General features: G+C 36.6%; 1 protein-coding gene and 1 long non-coding RNA gene across 2 annotated transcripts; one reads left to right on the top strand and one right to left on the bottom strand.

The window, feature by feature from the left end:
• Positions 1-629: 629 nt before the first annotated feature.
• LOC132294709 (uncharacterized) lies at positions 630-3,348 on the top strand. Its single transcript, XR_009478170.1, has 4 exons — positions 630-2,502; positions 2,633-2,813; positions 2,936-3,003; positions 3,105-3,348. It is a non-coding gene; the product is annotated as an uncharacterized LOC132294709 (long non-coding RNA).
• A 10,871-nt stretch (positions 3,349-14,219) lies between these two features.
• On the bottom strand, positions 14,220-15,425 carry LOC132296053 (putative F-box protein At5g52610). The gene has a single exon (XM_059794300.1). The coding sequence runs from the start codon at positions 15,423-15,425 to the stop codon at positions 14,220-14,222; it is 1,206 nt and encodes a 401-aa protein (XP_059650283.1).
• Positions 15,426-20,291: the final 4,866 nt, after the last annotated feature.

Below are 20,291 nucleotides of genomic sequence, written 5' to 3'. Positions count from 1 at the left end.
AGGACTGCAAGATCGCTGGAAGAATGACTCTTGAAGGATTTCACCAGAAAAAGCTTAGCACTGTTCTAGAAAGAGAGAGATTTGACTGATGATGGAGACGGTAAAAGGACGTGAAGTGGTATTCTAGAGCCTTATAAAGGCGAGGGGGGCCCGAGGGCCGAAGCGTCGGGAAGGCAAGAAATTCATCGAGCCCCGGAACATTGATTCTGGATCTGACCGTCCGTTCCCCCACGTGGTTTTCTCGAGCCGTCAACATCATGATGAGACGCCATCAATAATTACCCCCTTATTAAATAAGGGGCAATTATGGGGGCAGTTGAGGAGGCCCAGGACGACATGGGCCGGATCTGACTTGCAAGCACGACATCCGATCCGTACAGCTGGGTCGGCCCATAAAAAGACACTGCCATATGGGCCGAACGCGAATAAGCCCATCAAAGGTGACCAGGACTTATGGAGGAACAGGCCCAGATCCAGCAATCCGTCAATATTTGTAAATATCTTGTAAATATCTATAAATAAGGGAAGGAATGGAAAGAATGGGGGGATCTTTTGGTTGAAGTGTAAGAATTCTAGAGAGAGAAAGAGGGTATGAATTTCTTGCATCTTCACTATACCAACACCTCACACACATATATATAGAGAGAGAGAGTATTGTTTGTGTTGGTTTTTACTATGGCCGGCCTATGCAAAGTTTCATAGTTATGGTTGGAGACATGAGTGAAGTGTGGTTGTGATGTATATATAAAATAACAAGTGGACAGTTGAGAAGAGATAAAGAAACGATTTTTTTTTGGTATATTCCTATTTTTTTTTTTTGGCTTAGGAATTAGTAGTACTCGCTAATCTATTGTGTTAAAGGCGGTTAATCTTGAGCTATTTGAAATTTTGTTTTGGGATTTGTAGACTCCTTGGTCTATTAGTTATGGTTGCTTGATTTGGTTCTTTATGTTCAATTCTTGTTTGTTCTTGATTTTTAATCCCATTTTAATTTGTCATTGTTGATTTTGTTCTATAATTTCCTTTCTCTGGTTATTGTTTCTTGACTTTTGTTAGAATTAACACTGTTCCATGCAGTTTGTGTGTGTGTGTGTGTGTTGATTGATGCCCTTTCTTGTTTTCAGCTTTAGCTGCTTATATTTTTTTCCACATACTTTTCATAATCTTTAAGTTGTTAACAAATTTTATCTTCTAAAAGCATTTACTTTTACTTTCTTTCTTTTCTTTTTTTTTTTTTTTTTTTTTTTTTTTTTTTTTTTCATTTGCTTTAGATTGGATTTCCACCAATTGTGATGTTTTTTTTTTCCTTGCTCTTTTAAACTTTATGTCAACATGCTTTTCATTGCAAAATTTTTCTTTTAAAAGGCTTTATTTTCTTTTATTTTTTTCTAATATTTGCTGTTGGTGTTGCTCTTCATTATAATTGAATTTGCCAAGTAAAATGTCCTTATTTTAATTATATATTTATGAATCATCAGTTTAGCTCTTTGCTGAAACATTAGCTTAAAAGCATGGCCAATTCTATAACACTCACAGATCCCCTACTTTGATAAAATAAAAATACTAGTCTATAGGCTCTGCTAAGTGTTTGGATTGTTGTCTCTTAAGGAGATCACCTCTGCTATCATTATATAGCATACGAAACTTATTCCGCAATACATGATCACATTTCTCTGAGTGGCAATTATATCTACTTCTGATTCCATAATTCTAGTCTATAAGCTTGATCATCTTTTTTAGTTAATAATAAGATTCTTATTATTATTATTATTTTTTTGACATGTCACTAGAAGTAGAGGGCGACACCTTCCAATATTGTTGCCGTATTTAGCACTTCCTACTCGATAAATCTTAATGCCATTGAATGATTTATAGTATCTTTTTTTTTTTAGTCAGTTTCTAGCATTTTTTTCTAGTTTTTTTCAGTCAATAGTATCCTAGCACTTGGGTTGCCAGTTGCCTACAGTAGTTATATATTATATATTGCATACATCAAAATCCTGGAGTTGCATCCAAGAGAATTTAAAATTAGTTCTGATAGTGATTAATTACAATTGGTTTAGTATTGATTAGTCAAGAAGATTCTTTGATGGGATCAGAAGTAGTTTTTGGTTCATCTCGCAGGTCCTATGATGATGAGAAGGCTGAAAGTACTGTGAATTTTTTAGTTGTAAGAAAAAGAATAAACAAATGTCTGAACATATAATAAGCTGCATAAAGTCTGAGCTGGGGAAGCCTGAGTTACATAGTTTTTGATGAAGGTTTGTGGCAATGGCTTCTTGGTTATGATGTTTACTCATGTATGACACAAGACAATGCTTATTGACACAAAACCGAAATGGAAGTCAATAAAAAACTGTAATCTAATTAAATTAGCTCATTAGAACTATCCAGATGAAGTTAGAATTAGGGAAGGCACCAACTCGTGCTCAACTATTTTGCGCAACACATAAGAGCAAGAAGGATGACAAAGCTAGTGATGAACATGCTGCCAAAATGATTGTAAGTAAGTTTTTTAGACCATCAATTCTTTATTTCCTAGTTTGATTAAGTGTAAAATATGAGTACTAAAATTTATTACATTTGATGTTTTATATCTTTTTGTGTTTCCTTATTCATTCTATGTATGTAGGCAGACACAACTAGAAGAGCTTGCTGCAACTTAGCCTTTTAACCCAGATGAACCTTCACCCCATGAAATGAAGGAGACAGTGGAAAAGATACGTGTTGAGTATGATGAAAAATATGAAGCTTTGAATGCAAAAATGGCTATGATTTTACGTCATATTGAACATTAAAATTCTAATGTACAGGTAAATATTTTTGTTATTGTACCCTTGTAAACATTTAATTATATAAATATTATAAGTCCTAATATATTTATAATTATATTCTATTATGAAGGTGCATAATAAAATTATATTTTATTGTGAAGGTACCCGGTTCCTCAACTATACTTGGTGATCCTTAAATTTTAGTTTTGGTCATGAAATTTCGTCCTTGGTGAGCACTATAGATTTTAATTATCATGCTATTTTAACCATACATTTAATTGTCTTAATTATTATTCTTTGTTTAATGGCTTTTATTTAAAATATATGTAGGGCAATTTGAAGCAAGACGAAAGATGAAGTTGAACCATTAATTCTCAAGACCCTCGCATAGTCTCACTCAATTTCTCAACAAAATGTTGATGTTTTATTTTGAATGATTTCCTTTTGAAGCTTTATTACATTTTTGTGTTTCTTTTTGAACCTTTTATTAGCACTTGACATTTTGAAACAAAACTTATATGTTATGGGATGTTATTGAATTTTAATGCAATTTTGTTTTATGTTACATATTAAATTTAAGTTGTTAGATGTGTTGTGATTGGTAAATTATCTTTGATTTCATCGAACAGGGAACAAGATAAAATATTTGCTAATATGTAAATAAAACCGGAAAATAATATATATATATATATATATATATATTTATAAAATTTAACACATTACCGGTGGTTTAAAAGCCCCCAAAAGTAAAAATTATACAGTTTACTTAGAATACACCAGCGGTTTAAAATGCCCCAAAAAGTAATAAATCTACATTACCGGCACTTTGAAGTGCCAGAGTATAAGAATACACCGGCGCTTTAAAATGCCCCCAAAAGTAAAAAATTAGATTACCGGCGCTTCAAAGTGCCGGAGTATACAGTTAATTGACATTTTTATTTGAATGCACCGGCGGACAAAACCACCGCTGAATAATCTTTAACCGGCGGTTTTATACATCCGCCGGTAATTATTTCAAACCCGGCGGTTAGGTAAAAACCGCTGCTGAAACCTACCGGCGGTGGCTATAACGGCGGTTAGGTAAAATCGCCGGTAAAGGAATTACCGGCGTTTTTGAAACCTTATAGCGGCGGTTTAGACCGCCGCTGAAACCCTTATTTGTTGTAGTGTTTGGTGATCCAGGAAGTAGTGCCAACATAATCACAAAGACGGTCTTTGAGCAGCTAGAGATCCCGTCATCATCTATTCGACCTACCTCCAGCCCGTTGATGGGATTCGATGGCACAAGAGTAGATCCCCTTGGAGTAATAGACTTATCCACAACTGTGGTGAAGAGGACTCTGAAGGAAAACTTTGTTTTAATAGAGATCCATCCTTCTTACAATCTCATTATGGGAAGAGGCTGGATACATCGGATGAGAGGAGTTCCGTCCACCCTTTACCAGGTGATGCGATGCTTATCTCCGGATGGGAAAGAAGTAATTAATCTGTGGGGTGATCAAGTCGCAGCGAAGGAATTCTATATGTTGACACAAGTTGAAGCAAAGAGGGTGTCGACTCAACAGCAACTAGGTGTGGCTTCCAAAACTGGACCCAAATAGTAATTACAGAGCCCTCTGCCCAAGTATCTTAAGGTAGAGGAGGAAGAGGAAATTGCGAAGCCCACCGAGGAGACCCTTGAAGCCATGGAAGTTTTCCTCGGCGACCTTCAGAAGGTTACTTATCTAGGCTCTTCCTCTGCGTCCAATGAAAAGGAGGCGTTAATTGATGTTATCCGGAGCAATGCAGATACTTTTACGTGGGATCACTCGGACATGGTAGGGATCGATCCCTTAGTTTCCTGCCATAGTCTGAAGGTGGATCCGGAGTTCAAACCGGTTAAGCAGAAACACCGAAGGTTTGCCCCTGAACGCAATCACATTATAGCTGAAGAAGTGAGCAAATTGTTGCAAGCAGGTTTCATTCGAGAAGTGCAATATCCACAGTGGCTGTCAAACGTGGTAGTCGTACAAAAGAAGAATGGAAAGTGGAGGGTTTGTGTAGACTATACCAACCTTAACAAAGCCTGCCCTAAAGATAGCTTCCCTCTGCCCAAGATAGATCAGATGGTTGACGTTACCACCGGCTACGAGAGGCTGATATTCCTTGATGTATACTCGGGATACAATCAAATTCCAATGAACCCCGAAGATGAAGAAAAAACGGCTTTCATTACAGAAAAGGGGACTTATTGTTACAGGGTCATGCCCTTCGGACTGAAGAATGCTGGAGCTATTTATCAACGTCTTGTCAACAGGATATTTGATAATCTGTTGGGAAAGACAGTTGAAACATATATAGATGACATGGTGGTTAAAAGTGTGAAGAAGTAAGATCATCCGAAGCATCTACAGGAAGTTTTCAATACCTTGAAGAAGTACAACATGAAGTTGAATCCGTCCAAGTGCTCCTTTGCGGTATCATTAGGTCAATTTCTCGGCTACATAGTGAATAAAAGAGGGATAGAGGTAAGTCCGGCTCGGCAAAATCTCACCTCGGACCCTAAGTGTCCGGCTCGGCAAAATCTCGCCTCGGACCTTAAGTGTCCAGCTCGGCACAACCTCCCTCAGGCTCAGCACCGGGGAGTAGTTCATTCGCCTCGGACCCTAAGTGTCTGGCTGGGCAAAATCTTGCCTTGGACCCTAAGTGTCCGACTCGGCAAAAATCTCGCCTCGGACCCTAAGTGTCCGGCTTGGCAAAATCTCGCCTCGGACCCTAAGTGTCCGGCTCGGTAAAATCTCGCATCGGACCCTAAGTGTCCGGCTCGGCACAAACTCCCTCAGGCTCAGCGCCGGGGAGTGGTTCATTCGCCTCGGACCCTAAGTGTCCGGCTCTGCAAAATCTCGCCTCGGACCCTAAGTGTCCGGCTCGGCAAAAATCTAGCCTCGGACCCTAAGTGTCCGGCTTGGAAAATTCCCTCAGGCCCAGCGCCAGGGAGTAATCCATTCGCCTTGGACACTAAGTGTCCGGCTTGGAAAACCTCTTATTTATTTTGCTTCGAACTAAAACAAAAAAGGAACCTTCAGGCAGAGTACCTTCCTTTAAAAAAAAAAAAAAAAAAATCTCTCAACAGAGTGTGTGCAATATCAGAAGTATACTCAGTTAAAGTAGAATAAAAGAAACACAGCTTAAGAAACAAGGTTATATCATTCAAATTTAACATTCTCAAAATTGTTTCATTACAAGGAAAAAAAAAAAAATTTTTTTGCTTGATCCTACTTCCTCTTCAGATCAAACGGGGTAGATTTGAAAGTGTCTACTATAGCTGGACTTGCAGGTGGAGGAATTAAAGGACCAGGAGTTACAGGAGTTGATGAGCTTGGAAGATCTTCCGGGTGAGCCTTCACCATTTTAACAAAAAGCACCTCAGCTTCCTGAGCCTTCGGACCCTCATTATAAGGGAAGGATACCCCCATGTTCACATCAAAGGCATCAGGATCCATCATTTTGGGGCCTGAGCCTTGATTGAAGCCGGACCGGTAAGCTTTTGCACTTGACAAGTGCACCAGACTGGAGTAACGACCTTGCATCTGCCTCCCAGCAATGATGCAGGTGCTAAGGGCATCATTCAAGCGCTGGACTTTAGCCTCCAGCGACTCAACTTTTGCATCAGAAGCAGCTAGACGCTTCTTATAAACATCCCGAGCCTCATATGCAATTTGTGCATTGGCAATGGCTGGGATGCCTTCTTCTCAAAATTGCTGAGGTCTTTCTCCAGCTTCTTAAGAGAAAGAGACTGAGCCTCAGCAGTAGCACAGAGGGCTATAGTATGATACAAGCCCTGCGTCATGAGATAATAACAATGTAAGAAAATTTATAAGACAATTATGACAATGGAAATGAAGGAAGGAGCAAACCTCTATGGCTCGAATAGGGGCAGATGAGAGTAGCTGTTCCAACCCCATTCTGCCAATAATTTCTTCATCCTTGGGGAGCCACATTCCCCGAGCGACGGCCAGTGCTGTAGATGGGTCAGTGATTATAGAATCACCAACATGGAGGATGGACTTGTCTGCCCTTGAGAAGGAAGGAGTCCAAAGTGCCCCAGCCTCGGCAAGGACGTAGGCGCTGACCTCATCCTCAGGGTTAATCTCCTCGGCTTTCTTCCCTTTGCTTTTTGGGTTGGAAGCACCCTTGGGTTTCGTGGTTGAAGAAGGGTTCAGCCTTGCCCTTTTGTTCAAAGGGACTTCGTCAATCTCCTTCTCCTGCTTGTTTGTACGCAATATAGTCAGCGGGGCATGTAATACCCCTAATTTCAAAAGGATAGTCCTGGTATTTATATTATTGTTTAAATTGCAATTTTTTTATTATTATTTGACTAATTGTTTTGTTTAATTGATTATTTGCATAAATGGTTTTTAATTTCATTATTTGGCTATTTGTTTTGAATTTATTTGATTATTTGTTTTATTTGAAATTAATTGTTTTAATTTATTTAATTGGTTGTTGTAATTAGTTGTTTAAATTATTGCTTTAAATGGTATGCATTTATTTAATAGTTTTTACGTGACTTTTATATAGTTCCATTAGGTAAACACATAAGTAGCCGTCATGCTTTTCACTTAGATTGTGTTATGGGCCGAGTAATCTGATTAGGGTTTAACTAAGTCTAGGGTTAGTATGTTCTATAAATACTCATCTAAGAGGTCTGTGTAGGGTTTTAGAATATCATTACTACACAGTAAGGTGGTGAGAAGTTTTGGTGACGTCTGGGTAATTAGCCAAGTGAAGAAACAGAGTTTTGCCAGAACCTTAGAAGCCGACGTAGAGACTTTGAACAAAAGTCTCAAAGGTAAGTTTTGTCTTAACTCTCTCCCTTAGGCTTCGTGTTCTTTGCATGCTTAGATAGTTCCAGGATGAATTACATGTTTTAACGAAGAAATATATGATATCTGTTTCCATGATTTTAAACTGTTGGTCGTAAGTTCTATTTGATAAACTGTTTAAAACTTGAAACTTTTCCTACATTGTTTTCTGTTTGAATCCATGTTAGTAAGTATAATAAGGACTTAAACAAGGTTTGGAACCTACTGGGATCTAGTTACAGTTTCTAAGAACCTAAACAGTGAAGCGTCGGAGGAGTAGACGAAGCCGGAGAAGAGAACATGGAGAAGAGGAGGGAAAGAGCCGGCTTTTTTTTGGTTGGAGCCAGCTCTAAAGCCTTTGGAGGCGGCTCCAAGGCACTTGGAGGCGGCTCCAAGTTTTTTTTTGAGCTTGCTCCATCTTTTGTTTTCCAGTTTTACGTTTTATTTGTTTTCTGTTGGTTTTCAGTGAGACAGATTCTTGTGTATGGAATTTCTAAGTCTTCTAATAGAAACTAAATACTGTAATGGATGGTTTAATAGTGGTCTAGGGTTGGGATTAAATTTCCAAGTATTTTTGGAGCCTGCTCCATCTTTTGCTTTTCAGGGTTTTTCCGTTCTGTGGTTTTGTTTCTCAATTTTCAGTAAGGAAGCCATGGTTGTTGGGTTGTATGAAGTTTCAAAGGAGAAAAGGTGCTGCAATGGATGCTTAAAAGGGTTGTCCAGAATAAATTTTAAACTTTAAAGGACAGTTAATTTATGAACAAACTCTTAGTTGTCAATTATGTAAGTCTGTATGCAAAATTTTAATAAACTTCCATACTGTGAGGATGTAGCTTATTAATTTTCATTTATAAGTTAGAAAATTCTATGGGAGGGATTTAATCACCGCTAATTTTGTATGGTGGTGCTGAATAAGCATGAGAAAAATCTATGTCGTGCTAAGGTTGTTTAGAGACTAGTTGATCATTAGATTCTAACAGGTAGTGCATTGATGGTTGGACTGGGATTTTTAAAATATGTTAATGGCTTATAGTGTTTATGCCCACCATAAAATTAATTAATGACGTACTGCTACTTCAGGTCTGTTAATTATATGGAAACTGAACATGGAGTTTAATACGGATACAGTTATGTGTGATCAAGTTATGACATTCTGTATTAGTTTGATTAAGTATGATTGTTAATCTGCTCTAACATGCTAGTTTAGAAATCTTGGTATTGACACTTTTGTGGACAGTATTTTATCCACGATTGGTTTAATTAAGCATGTTTGATAAATTACTTTATTATGCTTAATATGGAAATGTTGATATTGTTATTGTAAATACTTTGTCAACTATTGGATGGATGAGATTGTATGCACCGGTATGGGACGGTGTCATACTAGGTTTGGATTAGCTCAAATTGCTAAGTCCTACCCATTTTGGAGTAAGGGCACGGGTTATAAAATACAATCCTCCTTATATATATAAGTCGGTACGGTTGAATACGCCGAGTGACTTACTGGATTTCTTGTGGATGGTTAGAAACGGAGTTTAGATATATTTTTATGTTACCGTGTCATGAGCTTGAGTCTCAGTGTCGACGGTTAGGGTGCGTATATGCAGTTGGATGTGTAGCTGACTGTGAAGGTTGAGGTATACCCTGTTTAGGTTTAGGTACTCATGCCCACTCAGGTGCGTATTGTGTGATGCCTTCTATTCAGGTTGAGACCCCCTTCATAGCCTAGTGAGAGTCCAGTAGTGTGGATATATTTATGTACGGATTATTAGTTATTGTTGAACTATTTAGTATGTACATGCGTATCGAGTCTCTGCTTGGATTGTAGTAGGATAGAACTTGTTCGTGGGCCTGACCTACTCCTATTTTTCAGGTGTACGTCAGTTCCAGGCTTGAGCTTGTTCGTGCTGAGCAGAGACGATCTTCCATTCTACCGACGATATAAGATTTCTTTCCAGATCTTGGATTTGGATTTTATATTCCATTTTACTTTCATTCAGTGTGAGATTTTATTAGGGGTCCACTAGAGATGAATTCCCGAGTTGTTCAAATTATGGATTTTTGGTTTATCAGATTTAAGTATTTAATTATTTAAGGATTATCTTTTAGTTTTCTTTTCAGCTTTAAACTTTTATTCTTAAATTCATATTTTTGTATTCTGTGTTCGTTATAACACATTAATTGTTTGATATCCCTCAGGTTTGGGCCTGGGCTTGATCAACCCGTGTCTCGGATCCGAGGGGTATCACAGGGCATTCTCTGCAGCTTTCCTTTTCAAGGCTTCATGGGGAAGCTGTCGAATGATGGAAGTGAGAGGTCCATGAGATCAGCGGTTACAGCTTTGGAAGCAACTGCTTTAAGACTCACAGAAGTGAGTAAGCTCTCGACCGAGGGAGGGTATTTCCAAACCTGCCCTTCCAGGAAGGAAAGCCTTTTCTTGGCAGCCAAAGAAGGAAGTGTCGCTGCAAAAACACCAAGAAACTCGTAAATATATCGAAAGAATAAGACTCGACGTGGGAAACAGCCAGAACAATCTTCATGAAGAAAGGGGGGATGTTCTATACATAACTTCCCGAACTTGCGAGAGATTGGGAGTTTACTTGATTGGGGCACGGCCCATTTCCTTTTAACGATTATCATCCTCTCTTTCCACTTCTTCTCAGAAGTAGGGAGGTCTGTATATATCCTTTGGTGCAAGGGGGAAGTGAAAAAGAAACGACAAGGTTCGGTCCCATGCTTAGAAATAGAATAAGTAATCAGCAAGTCAGCCAGAGTCAGGTCAAGACTCTCCTGCCACCGGCGAATGAGAAGTGCCGAGATTACTAGAAAGAAGTTAGGGTTTACTTGCAGGGGTGCAATCCCCAATTTGTTGAAGACTAAGTGATAGAAAGGATGAAGGGGGAACCTAAGAGCGTTGAGATGCCCAACAGAAAGGAGCAACTTGTCTTCTCCGACGCCCTCACCGGCGTAAAAATCAGCGCCTTTGGGGTATTCTGCAATTTCTACCCCCTCGGGAATCTCGAATTCTTCCATTACGGATTCAATGGAGAACGGGATGCGACGAATAGATAAAATTGCATTCCTTTCTTCCTTAGTGAGGATATTGTCTGACCCAGAGGTGGATGTTTCAGCCTGGATCGGGGAAGCACCCGGCTGATTAACAGAGTCATTTACAGGTTTAAGGAAGTTCGAAACCCTAGGTGGGGGAACTCTAATGAGATTAGGGGAAGACGAGGGAGTGGACTCAGAATCTATGATCTCTATACGCTCAGGAGTAGTCGAAGTACTCATAATGTAAGATTGGAAGAAAGGAAAGAAGAACTAACCTGGAGATATGAAGAGTATGAAGAACGCAGTAGATAGAATGAGCACACTGAGAACAAAAGTAAGTCTTAAAGAAACCCTTGAGTCAGAATAACAATATACGCGAATGGAAACGCATCGTGCGAGAATGACGACTACACGACTTCAATTCCCCTTTAATTAGGAGCCGTAACCAAATTAAAGAGGAATTGGGGGGCAAAGTGTGGAGGGAAAAATCTCCCTCCAATGAGAATAATCCACATCATCATAAATATAAACTTATCCATGATGAGTTTATGAAGCCCACCTCGCTCAAACCCAAATTGAGTTTGAGGCTAGTCCAAGATCACTATTCACAAGTCCAATACTATTGTTATTTGACCTTCAGTCCCGTTGAAGCCCAAATCAATAGATTATTAGCCCAACATGGCAACATCAAACATTCAGGCCGTTATTCAAGCCCAACTGGTTCAAGGTGTATTCAGCCCAGTTTTCCAAGATTGGACAAATCCTATTGGTAGAAAGATTTATCATAAAAGGAGAATTCTTTTATGGGAAGTGCTATACAAGGCAAGTACTATGTAGGAAATATTAAGTCATGTATGGGAAGAATTGGAGGACAAGCAACGCGACCTTAATTCTACCAATTTGTGTATATAAATAGAGGCCCAGACCTCCAATAAAGCAAGCAATTCTACGCTTCTCTATTCTTATTTATTTTTACTGTTCTTGAGTGTGTTGTATTATTTTTTTCAATTATTATTGGTTGGGCGGAATTTTGCACCTACAGTGGGTGTCATCATGAGAATTGAACAATAATTTGGGTTTTATTGTGAACACTTCACATTGCATGTTAGATAACCTCACGATAGAATTATGATGCCAACCCAATATGTGCAACACTTTGTACTCGTTCTTTGAGGGATCATATTCAAAAGAATAACAAGAATAGTATTTGGTACGATTATTCGGATTACCTTCAAGATTCATATTCGAACTATCATAATCACTTATCGGAGGATCATAATCACTTGAAGGTAGGATTTTGAATCTCCGGGTGCTAGGGTTGATGACATAGACCCTTCTGCCATTGTAGAAACATACTAATCCGTTAAGGGATTCGGAAACATAGCACTGGCAGGGCATTTTGGCTTTCTTACAGCCGGGCAGTGACAGAAGGTGGACTGCTGGCCCTCCTTCAAGACTAGCAGAATTAAAGTAATGCTTCCTGTCAGAGCCCGGGAAAGACATAAGGATTTGGGGTACTTCACAGGGCTGAGTTTGAGAATTGCTCAAGTAGTGCAGGTCCGCAAAGGAAGGGCTGTGGATGGTGGCTTACTAGTTTTTGCAGACGGATTGGAATCTCGAGAGGGACTTCGCGGGGAGTCTTGAGTATCTCTAAGATTATATCTTCTGGAAGTGGAGGAATGTCGACAATGGAATTACTTCTTTTGTTGTCGTTAGTCTTTTTCTTTTATTCTTTTCCATTGCTCAGTTTCAGAACATGGTTTTCTGAGTGCAACTTGCAACTTATATATAGACTCGTGTTTTAACCTAATGTTTCTCAAATTAGGGTCTGGTTTTTCTTGCCGCCGCATAGTTGGAGTATGTTTAGGAACTTGCAAGCTACGGATTAGCAATCTTGTATATAAAAAACTTTCCTTATTTTAAACTTTCCTAAATCAACAAAATCATTATTTTTTAATTAAAAAAAAAAGTTATATATATTTATTTCCAAACTCACATATTTGTGGCTTATAAATAAGTGCGTTGAAATTTGTTTATATTGAAATATTAATACTATAAAATTTTAAAAACAAAAATATAACTTTACATTGATTGAGGCTGCTGGAGCCTTAGGCGGTCACCTAAGCAGGCCCTCAAATTTTTTTATTGCATGTTACTTTTCTAAAATTTTTATTTTCTCCTCAACCAATCGGAGAGGCCCCAAATTTTTTTTATTTTCTTAAATTATTATACGCCCCCAAAAGTTTTATTTCCTTCTATGAATGACCTTCATAAAATTTTTATTTCCTTATTAAATCTCAACCAATAGCAGAGATTTTTATTTCCTCTTGTACAAATTCTAAAGATTATTACTTATCCAAAAAAAAAAAAAAAAACACCAAAGATTTAGTTCCTCAAATTCAATTTCTGGTGTTCTGCACATTGGAGTTCTAAGGGATTCCTGGTGCACAAATTATTACTCTCTGCTGCTGTCTACTTCCTAAGGATGGAGAGAAATAATCACTGCAATCATTTCTCAGATAAAGAAATGCATCGGAGGGAAGCTGGCCTCAATTAAGCTAAAGAAGGCTTCTGATTTGAGGAATGTTAGAAGACTTGAGGACTTGCCTATGCTCAGACACTAGCTGCCACTTAAGCTTGGCTGCCTTGAGTAGAAATGTCTACTGTTGCCAGTTCCAGTAGCTTATAAAAGCTTGATTTGGCCCAAATCAATTTGTGTAATGTTGGCAGATTGAAGACCTGAAGATGCTTTCTTGGATGGTTGCTACTTAAGTTTGTATTGCATTAAGTTTGCTTGTACTTGCAGAAGCCTAGTTCTGTAACTTGCTATGTAATTTGTTTGCCGTGTTTGGCACCTAGCCTTCGTATTTGGCTCAATTCTTTGGGTGTCCCGTTTTAATCTACCATATCTAACTGAATGAGATTTCTCATAGATTTATCCCATTTTTTCGGGTTAACCAAAAGAGGTTAATTACATGAGTTTCAAAGTTAAACTTTGATTAATAATCGGTTTTAGTTTTATCTTTTCTCCCACCTTCATAAGAATAAAGCATAGGCATTTTCCCCCTATCGTTAGAATTTTATGAAAGGTAACTATCTCGGTTTCATATAGAAATTTATATAGAATCTTTGAAAAAGACTTTCCAAAAAAACTGTAGTAATTAAACTAGATGGTTAAAGTTTTGAGACTGTTCTATGGTTTGATACAAATCAAGGAAGCATTTTATTCTCCCACATTTTTTTTAAAATATAAGTTGTTTCTTATTTCCATTACCTGCACTGTTTTTATGGATGAATGGGATTGCTAAGATGCAATTTTTTATTTTTATTTTTTTACACTTTTTTCCCCGGTAAATCTCAGATTCAATTGCATGCTCTGCAACAACCTTCTTCAATATCTACTTTACAATTTGACCTGAACCATTCATATACTCAACAAATGGAAAACACAAAAGTAACTACAAACTTCAGAACATAAGTTGCATTACAATTCAAAACACAATTTATTAATTAGTAATTGTTTTCATTTGTACGTTACAACGATGAAGTATCAATATAAACGAATGAGGCGATCCACATAATTTGTGATACTAACATTGCTACATACTACACCAGCACCATAGTTAAGTACCTCATCAATTCTAATAGGCCTAATAGGCCTAGAAGCCTTATTCCTATGATCCCAAGAAATATGTTGTGATTTTGAAATGTTCAGTATCTCACTGCTGAACTCAGGATTAGAATATGACGAGAAGGTGAAATGTATTTCATACTTTTGTGGAGCCACAAGAGTCTTCTGAACCCACATGTTGTGACAATCCTCTAATACCCATATTTCTATGTCACTGCCATCACAATCACTATCGTTCAATAGAGCCAAACGCCCTCCAATTTGTCTCAAATTATACTCGGGAGAAACACCACCAGGAAGTGGCAACGATCGGAACTTTTCGCTAGCCACATCAAAAACCACCAGAACTTCACGTGGAGCCTTCCTGCAGATCCAATGTATCGCGCCATTGACACAAACACCTTGTCCTCTGAAAGTATAAGGATATGGTGGGACATGGGCGATTTTTCTCCATGACCATTCTTTGGGTTCCTCTGAACCAACCTTTATTGTGAAAACTTCGCATTGCATGTCAAATAAGCTCAAGCAGTACAATGGACGCATACACATTATGTGCAACACTTTGTACTCATTCTTTGAAGGGTCAAATCCGAAATAATAAAATTCACATTCAAAGCGTTTAAAATTACTTGCCGGTAGGGCTCTGAATTTCTGAGTGCTAGGGTTAATGACACAGACAAGACTGTCATGGTAGAAACATACTAATCCGTTAAGGGATTCTGAAACATAGCACGGGCTCCTGCAGTTGCCGGGCAGCCACATAAGGCGGACCGCCTGCCCTCCTTCAAGACTTGAAGAATAGAAGTAATGCTTCGAGTCAGGAAGCGAGAAAGACACAAGGATTTGGGGTTCACAAGGCCGAGTTTGAGATTGGCTCAAGTGCAGGTCCACGAAAGAAGGGCTGTCGATGATGGTGGACCATCTTTTGCAGACTGATCGGAATCTGAAAAGGGACTTCACGGGGAGTCTTAAGAGTATATCTAAGAACAATTCATCTGGAACTGGAGGAAGAGCCTTGCTTTTTGCTCTTCTTGTTGTAGATCGATTAGGGTTTTTTGAGGAGGGTTTCTTGGCATCATAACTTCTTTTGTTGTTGTTAGTCTTTCTTTTTTGCTTCTTTCCCATTGCTCAGTTTGAGAATATAGTTTTCTGTGTTGCAAGTTACAACTTATATATAGAGTTGCGTTTCATCCCGAAGTTTCTCAAAATTAGGGTTTTGGCCGAGTATGTTTGGGATTTCTTGTAGCGCACGCCGATTGCACAAACTCACAAAATTAGGGTTTTGGCCGAGTATGTTTGGGATTTCTTGTAGCGCACGCCGATTGCACAAACTCAATGCAGGTCTTTATCCGTAATCCAGAAGCAGCTCTTTTGGGATTTTTTTTTTTTTTTTTTTAATCCAACTAAATCGGTGCTAATTATACACTACATTTGTTCCACAAAAAGTGGCTCTTTTGGAAAACAAACTTTTTAATAGTATATATTTTATTATAATGGGCCAAATAAACTTTAATTGCTTTTACACCTTCAAGATAGTGAGATTAATTATGAATATTTAAAAAGGACAATACTTGATTTACAACATGTTATCTTTAATTACCAAATCAAAGATGATGGGTAGATTCTCACTTACCCAAATCACACATATATATATAGTGATTTAATTACCATTTATGATTTGATAATTAAAATAGGATATGTATATTTGCCATTTGGTCTATCTCAGTGGTCAGTATGTTGTAAATATTCACTAGTGAGGACTGAAGAGCTAAGTATTTATTTTAAAAATATATTATATTGAATTTTGAATTGAGACAGGCAAAAAAGAAGGAGTAGTGATACTCACACTGAACACTTGCAGTGAGTTTCCTAACCAAATAATTTTTAATTTGCTATTTATACCAAATACAACTAAGTACTTTCTTATTTGTTGTACAATTGACTAATTAAAAGAGTAGGTTTAACAATTCAATACAACTATTCGGTGCAAGAATTATTTCCCAAAAAAGAAAGTGGGAGGGAAGAAATATATATATATATATATATATATATATATATATATATATATATATATATATATATATGGGTAATTTGCACTCACACTTCTATATATTGAAATTAAAAATTTTAAAAAAAAAAAAAATTGCACCCACACTCCCTAGGTTTGCAATAAAGGCAAGTAAATACAACTTATGGAGAGTGTGATCTAATGACCTTTAGGTTTGCAAACTTAAGCAACTACTCTTCCAACCATGATAAGAGTACATAATTGCAGTTTGACTTCTGAATCGACTCTTCCAAATAATTAAATTACAATATTAACATTTATAAGTCTTTTAATCGCAAGAGATCGACTATTTTACCCTTTCTCATTAAATTTTTATTCTGTATTATCATTTCTTTTAATATTAATTATACTATTTACCTTAATTTTATTATTAATATCAATTTGTCATAAAAATAATAAAAAATAAATAGATTTGTATATATCATTTCTAAAATGATTAACTTATTGTTAAAATTTTATTATTTATAATAAAACTTATTATACCAGTTTAAAATTTTTTATCATAGAAAATACCTTCATTTTCATACAATATATTGTTGAAAAATTAATAAATTATTGAAATAAAAAATATCTTCTTTTTTCATGTAATATATTCATGAAAATAAGAAATTTATTAAATTATTTTAAAATTTTCTACTTAATTTTTTAGTTAAACAATTAATTTAAAAAATCAAGGGTAGATTTATGGCAATTTAATAAGGAATATGTTATCAAATTAGTATGATTTTTATTTTTCATAATTTATTTCAATAAAAAATATAGATTAAGTGTAATTCAATAAGAAAGGGCATTGTGGTCATTTAATGATATATAGTCTAGGCATTGGGGCATATTGTAACAAAATGTGATAGGTCATGAGGTAATATACCTAAAATATAGTTCAGGGAGATTATTTGTAAATTCAAAGATAGTTCAAGCGGTTTTTTTGCACTTTACCAAAAAAGTTAATATTGTAATTTAATAATTAAAATTGGTTAATTCAGAAGTTAAAGGGCAATTACATCTTCTTATTATGCTTTGGGGTGTTGTTCAAGTTTGCAAACTGGGGGACGATTGGATCACACTCTCCCAAAGTTGTATCTACTTATCTTTATTGCAAATTGTAAGTTCAAATTACCCAATATATTTATAATAATATTAATACTATAATTATATAAAACACATATAGGCATCTAGTTCAACGATGAACTAATTCGATCTTGGGTTGGTAGGAAGGAAGAAAATTGGATGGAAGAGAGAGAAAATGAGATGAATGAGATATCCCTAGTAAAAAGATTGTGTACTTCTTTTTTTTTGTTTGATTGGTTGAAAAAGAAGAGAATGAAATAATATCTTATTTTATTGTTAGGAGGGAAGAGAAGAGAGTGTGTTAATTATAAGAAAAGTTTTATAATTTTTACTTATTTATTTATAATGCCTTGCCTTTTTCCTTCGCGTCTACCGTCGGACGCACAAACGCTAGGTAGCCAAGTACGGAACGGATAACTGCTGAAAACATCTAAGTAGTAAGCTCATCCCATGATGAGTGCTCTCTTATTTCGACTTCCCCAGAGCCTCCGGCAGAATAGACGATACAATTAACGACGAGTTCTCTGCCCCGCGGGGATGGAGTGATAGAAGTTTTGAGAATCCAAGAGAAGGTCAATGCAAAATGAGCCATTTAACATTATGATAGGTGTCTAGTGGAAGTGCAGTGATGTACGAATTACCTATTCAATGATCAACTTTGGCGTTGGACGTTCCTAAAATGGGTATTTGTGATACTCCCTGATTTTAGAGTAATGAGTTAATCAAGTCCATGTCCAAAACCAAGGGATATCAAACAATTAAGGTAATAGACGAAACATGGAATACAAAATGAATAAATAAGAATTAAATAAATAAAGTTGAAAGAAAACTAAAATAAATAAATGAAAAAAATCCTCTATGAATAAAATCCTTTAATCCTCAAAGAGAAATTCTAAAAAAAAATACATGCAACTCAGGAATCCTCAAACATGGACCCCTAATAAATCCCATAACTAATAATAAATTAAAAAAATGAATGTATGAAAAACTGGAATAACTAAACAGAAGATAAAATCCTGCGTCGATAACACTGGAATAGTGATGATGCCAAGTCTCTGATCTGTCTGAACAATTGCTAATCTTGTTACTGACGAGGACCTCAAAAGTATAACAATGGTGGGTCAAAACCCACAACAAATTCTTTCTACGACAACCCAAACAAAGAGCTGAAGAAACTATACATTTATAGTTAACATGCAATAGCAACATAGTCGATAAATATATATAAATACACACACTAAAGACTCTCACTAAATTAAGGCATACTCAACCGTGTATTGGGTATCTCATGCAAATCACACATAAAGGTGGTCACGAATCCTCCTTCTACCAGGGCACACACATCCTTAATTCAGCTACCCATCTCAATTGACAATATACGCTTCACTCCTAACCACTGATCTTGAGATCTCACGTTCATATCGTGGTATATATATATATATATATATATATATATATATATATATATATATATATAAATCAATATCCTATCCATAACAATAAAATAAACTATTCGCCATATCCTTTCAATGGCATGTCATTCACATGGTTCTGTGACCTAATACAAAGAGATGAGACTGAATTTATTAGCCAGCCCATTCACATAAACCAAAATAAAGCCATATCCTAACAACAGCATACATAGAACCAAATCCTGACATTGGTCCTCAAGCAAATCCCAACACACACACACACACATATATATATATATATATAGATTATGTCCTAAGATTATAAAATATAGATATGTAATTGATTATAATCATATCATATCATAACAACATATAACAAAATATCATGTCATGAAATCATAGGAATGACTTATAATTTATTTAAGTTTAATTCCTACATCATATATCTCATATAAACTAAATCTTAAGCATGCTGATAGTTTATTTTACAACTGTTGATGTGAAAATCCTCGTGACCCGAAACGACGGTGTTTACTTAGAAAATAACGGGATGTCATCTCGAATGGAACCGATGGGGTGTCGGCCGAGGACCCTCTGACGATCAATTTAGTACTTGTAATCGTATGACAGAAGAATTAAATCTGTATTGAGTGTTTGAGGGTATTTTCTCGTACCAAATTTAATAGCTCGATGCCCTATTTATAGCTGCCGATTAGAATCAAGTCGGTTCAGTCTACTTCGATGGTTGAGATCTGCTTTCTCATTATTAACGGAGTTGGTTGAGCATATGTCGATTAGGAAGATTATGTTGATCTTCTTTAACTGATCTCCTCTTTTCTCCACAACTAAATGAATGATTTATGCTCTTTTCAACGAAGTTTAAGGAAACAGTTCATGACTAAGGGCGGCGGTCCAAGTTAGGGTTATTTTCCCTTATCAGTTGCCCCTTATTTCCTGGTTTGGAATGGACTAAGAAATATCAATATATATATATATATATATATATATATATATATATATATATATATATTTTACCCCGAATACTATTCCGAAGTCGATCGACAATACCTCAGGGTACTGTTCCTGAGGTATTCAAAAAATTTCACGTGAAAAAGGTGTGAGTTAAAATTCCACATTTTGTACTTGATTCTCTGTGAAATCCAACATTTTTTCACCTAGGTTTCCCGAGGTGAACAATTTCACATCGGTTATATTTCCCAGGGTGAATACTAAGTGGAATTTTTTTTTTTACCTCGGTTACTATTCCCGAGGTATCCAAAAATTTTCACGTGATAGGGCGTGAGTTCAAATCCCACCACGTGATTGATTCTATTTGGAATCTAATTTTTTTTCACCTCGGGTTACTAAAAATTTTCAGGTGTGAGTTCAAATCCCACCACTACGTGATTGATTCTCTTTGGAATCAAACATTTTTTCACCTAC

Source organism: Cornus florida, unplaced genomic scaffold (genome assembly GCF_030987335.1).
Source record: "Cornus florida cultivar Cherokee Brave unplaced genomic scaffold, ASM3098733v1 CherokeeBrave_3.0.0_Hap2_Chr02, whole genome shotgun sequence".
Classification (NCBI taxonomy): Eukaryota; Viridiplantae; Streptophyta; class Magnoliopsida; order Cornales; family Cornaceae; genus Cornus; species Cornus florida.
Note: the sequence above shows the minus strand (reverse complement) of the source record. Positions and strands in the feature narration are given on the sequence as shown.

What these genes read in the sequence shown, in the direction of transcription:
- LOC132296053 (XM_059794300.1), bottom strand. Translation starts at nt 15,425, where the DNA reads ATGGGAAAGAAGCAAAAAAGAAAGACTAACAACAACAAAAGAAGTTAT.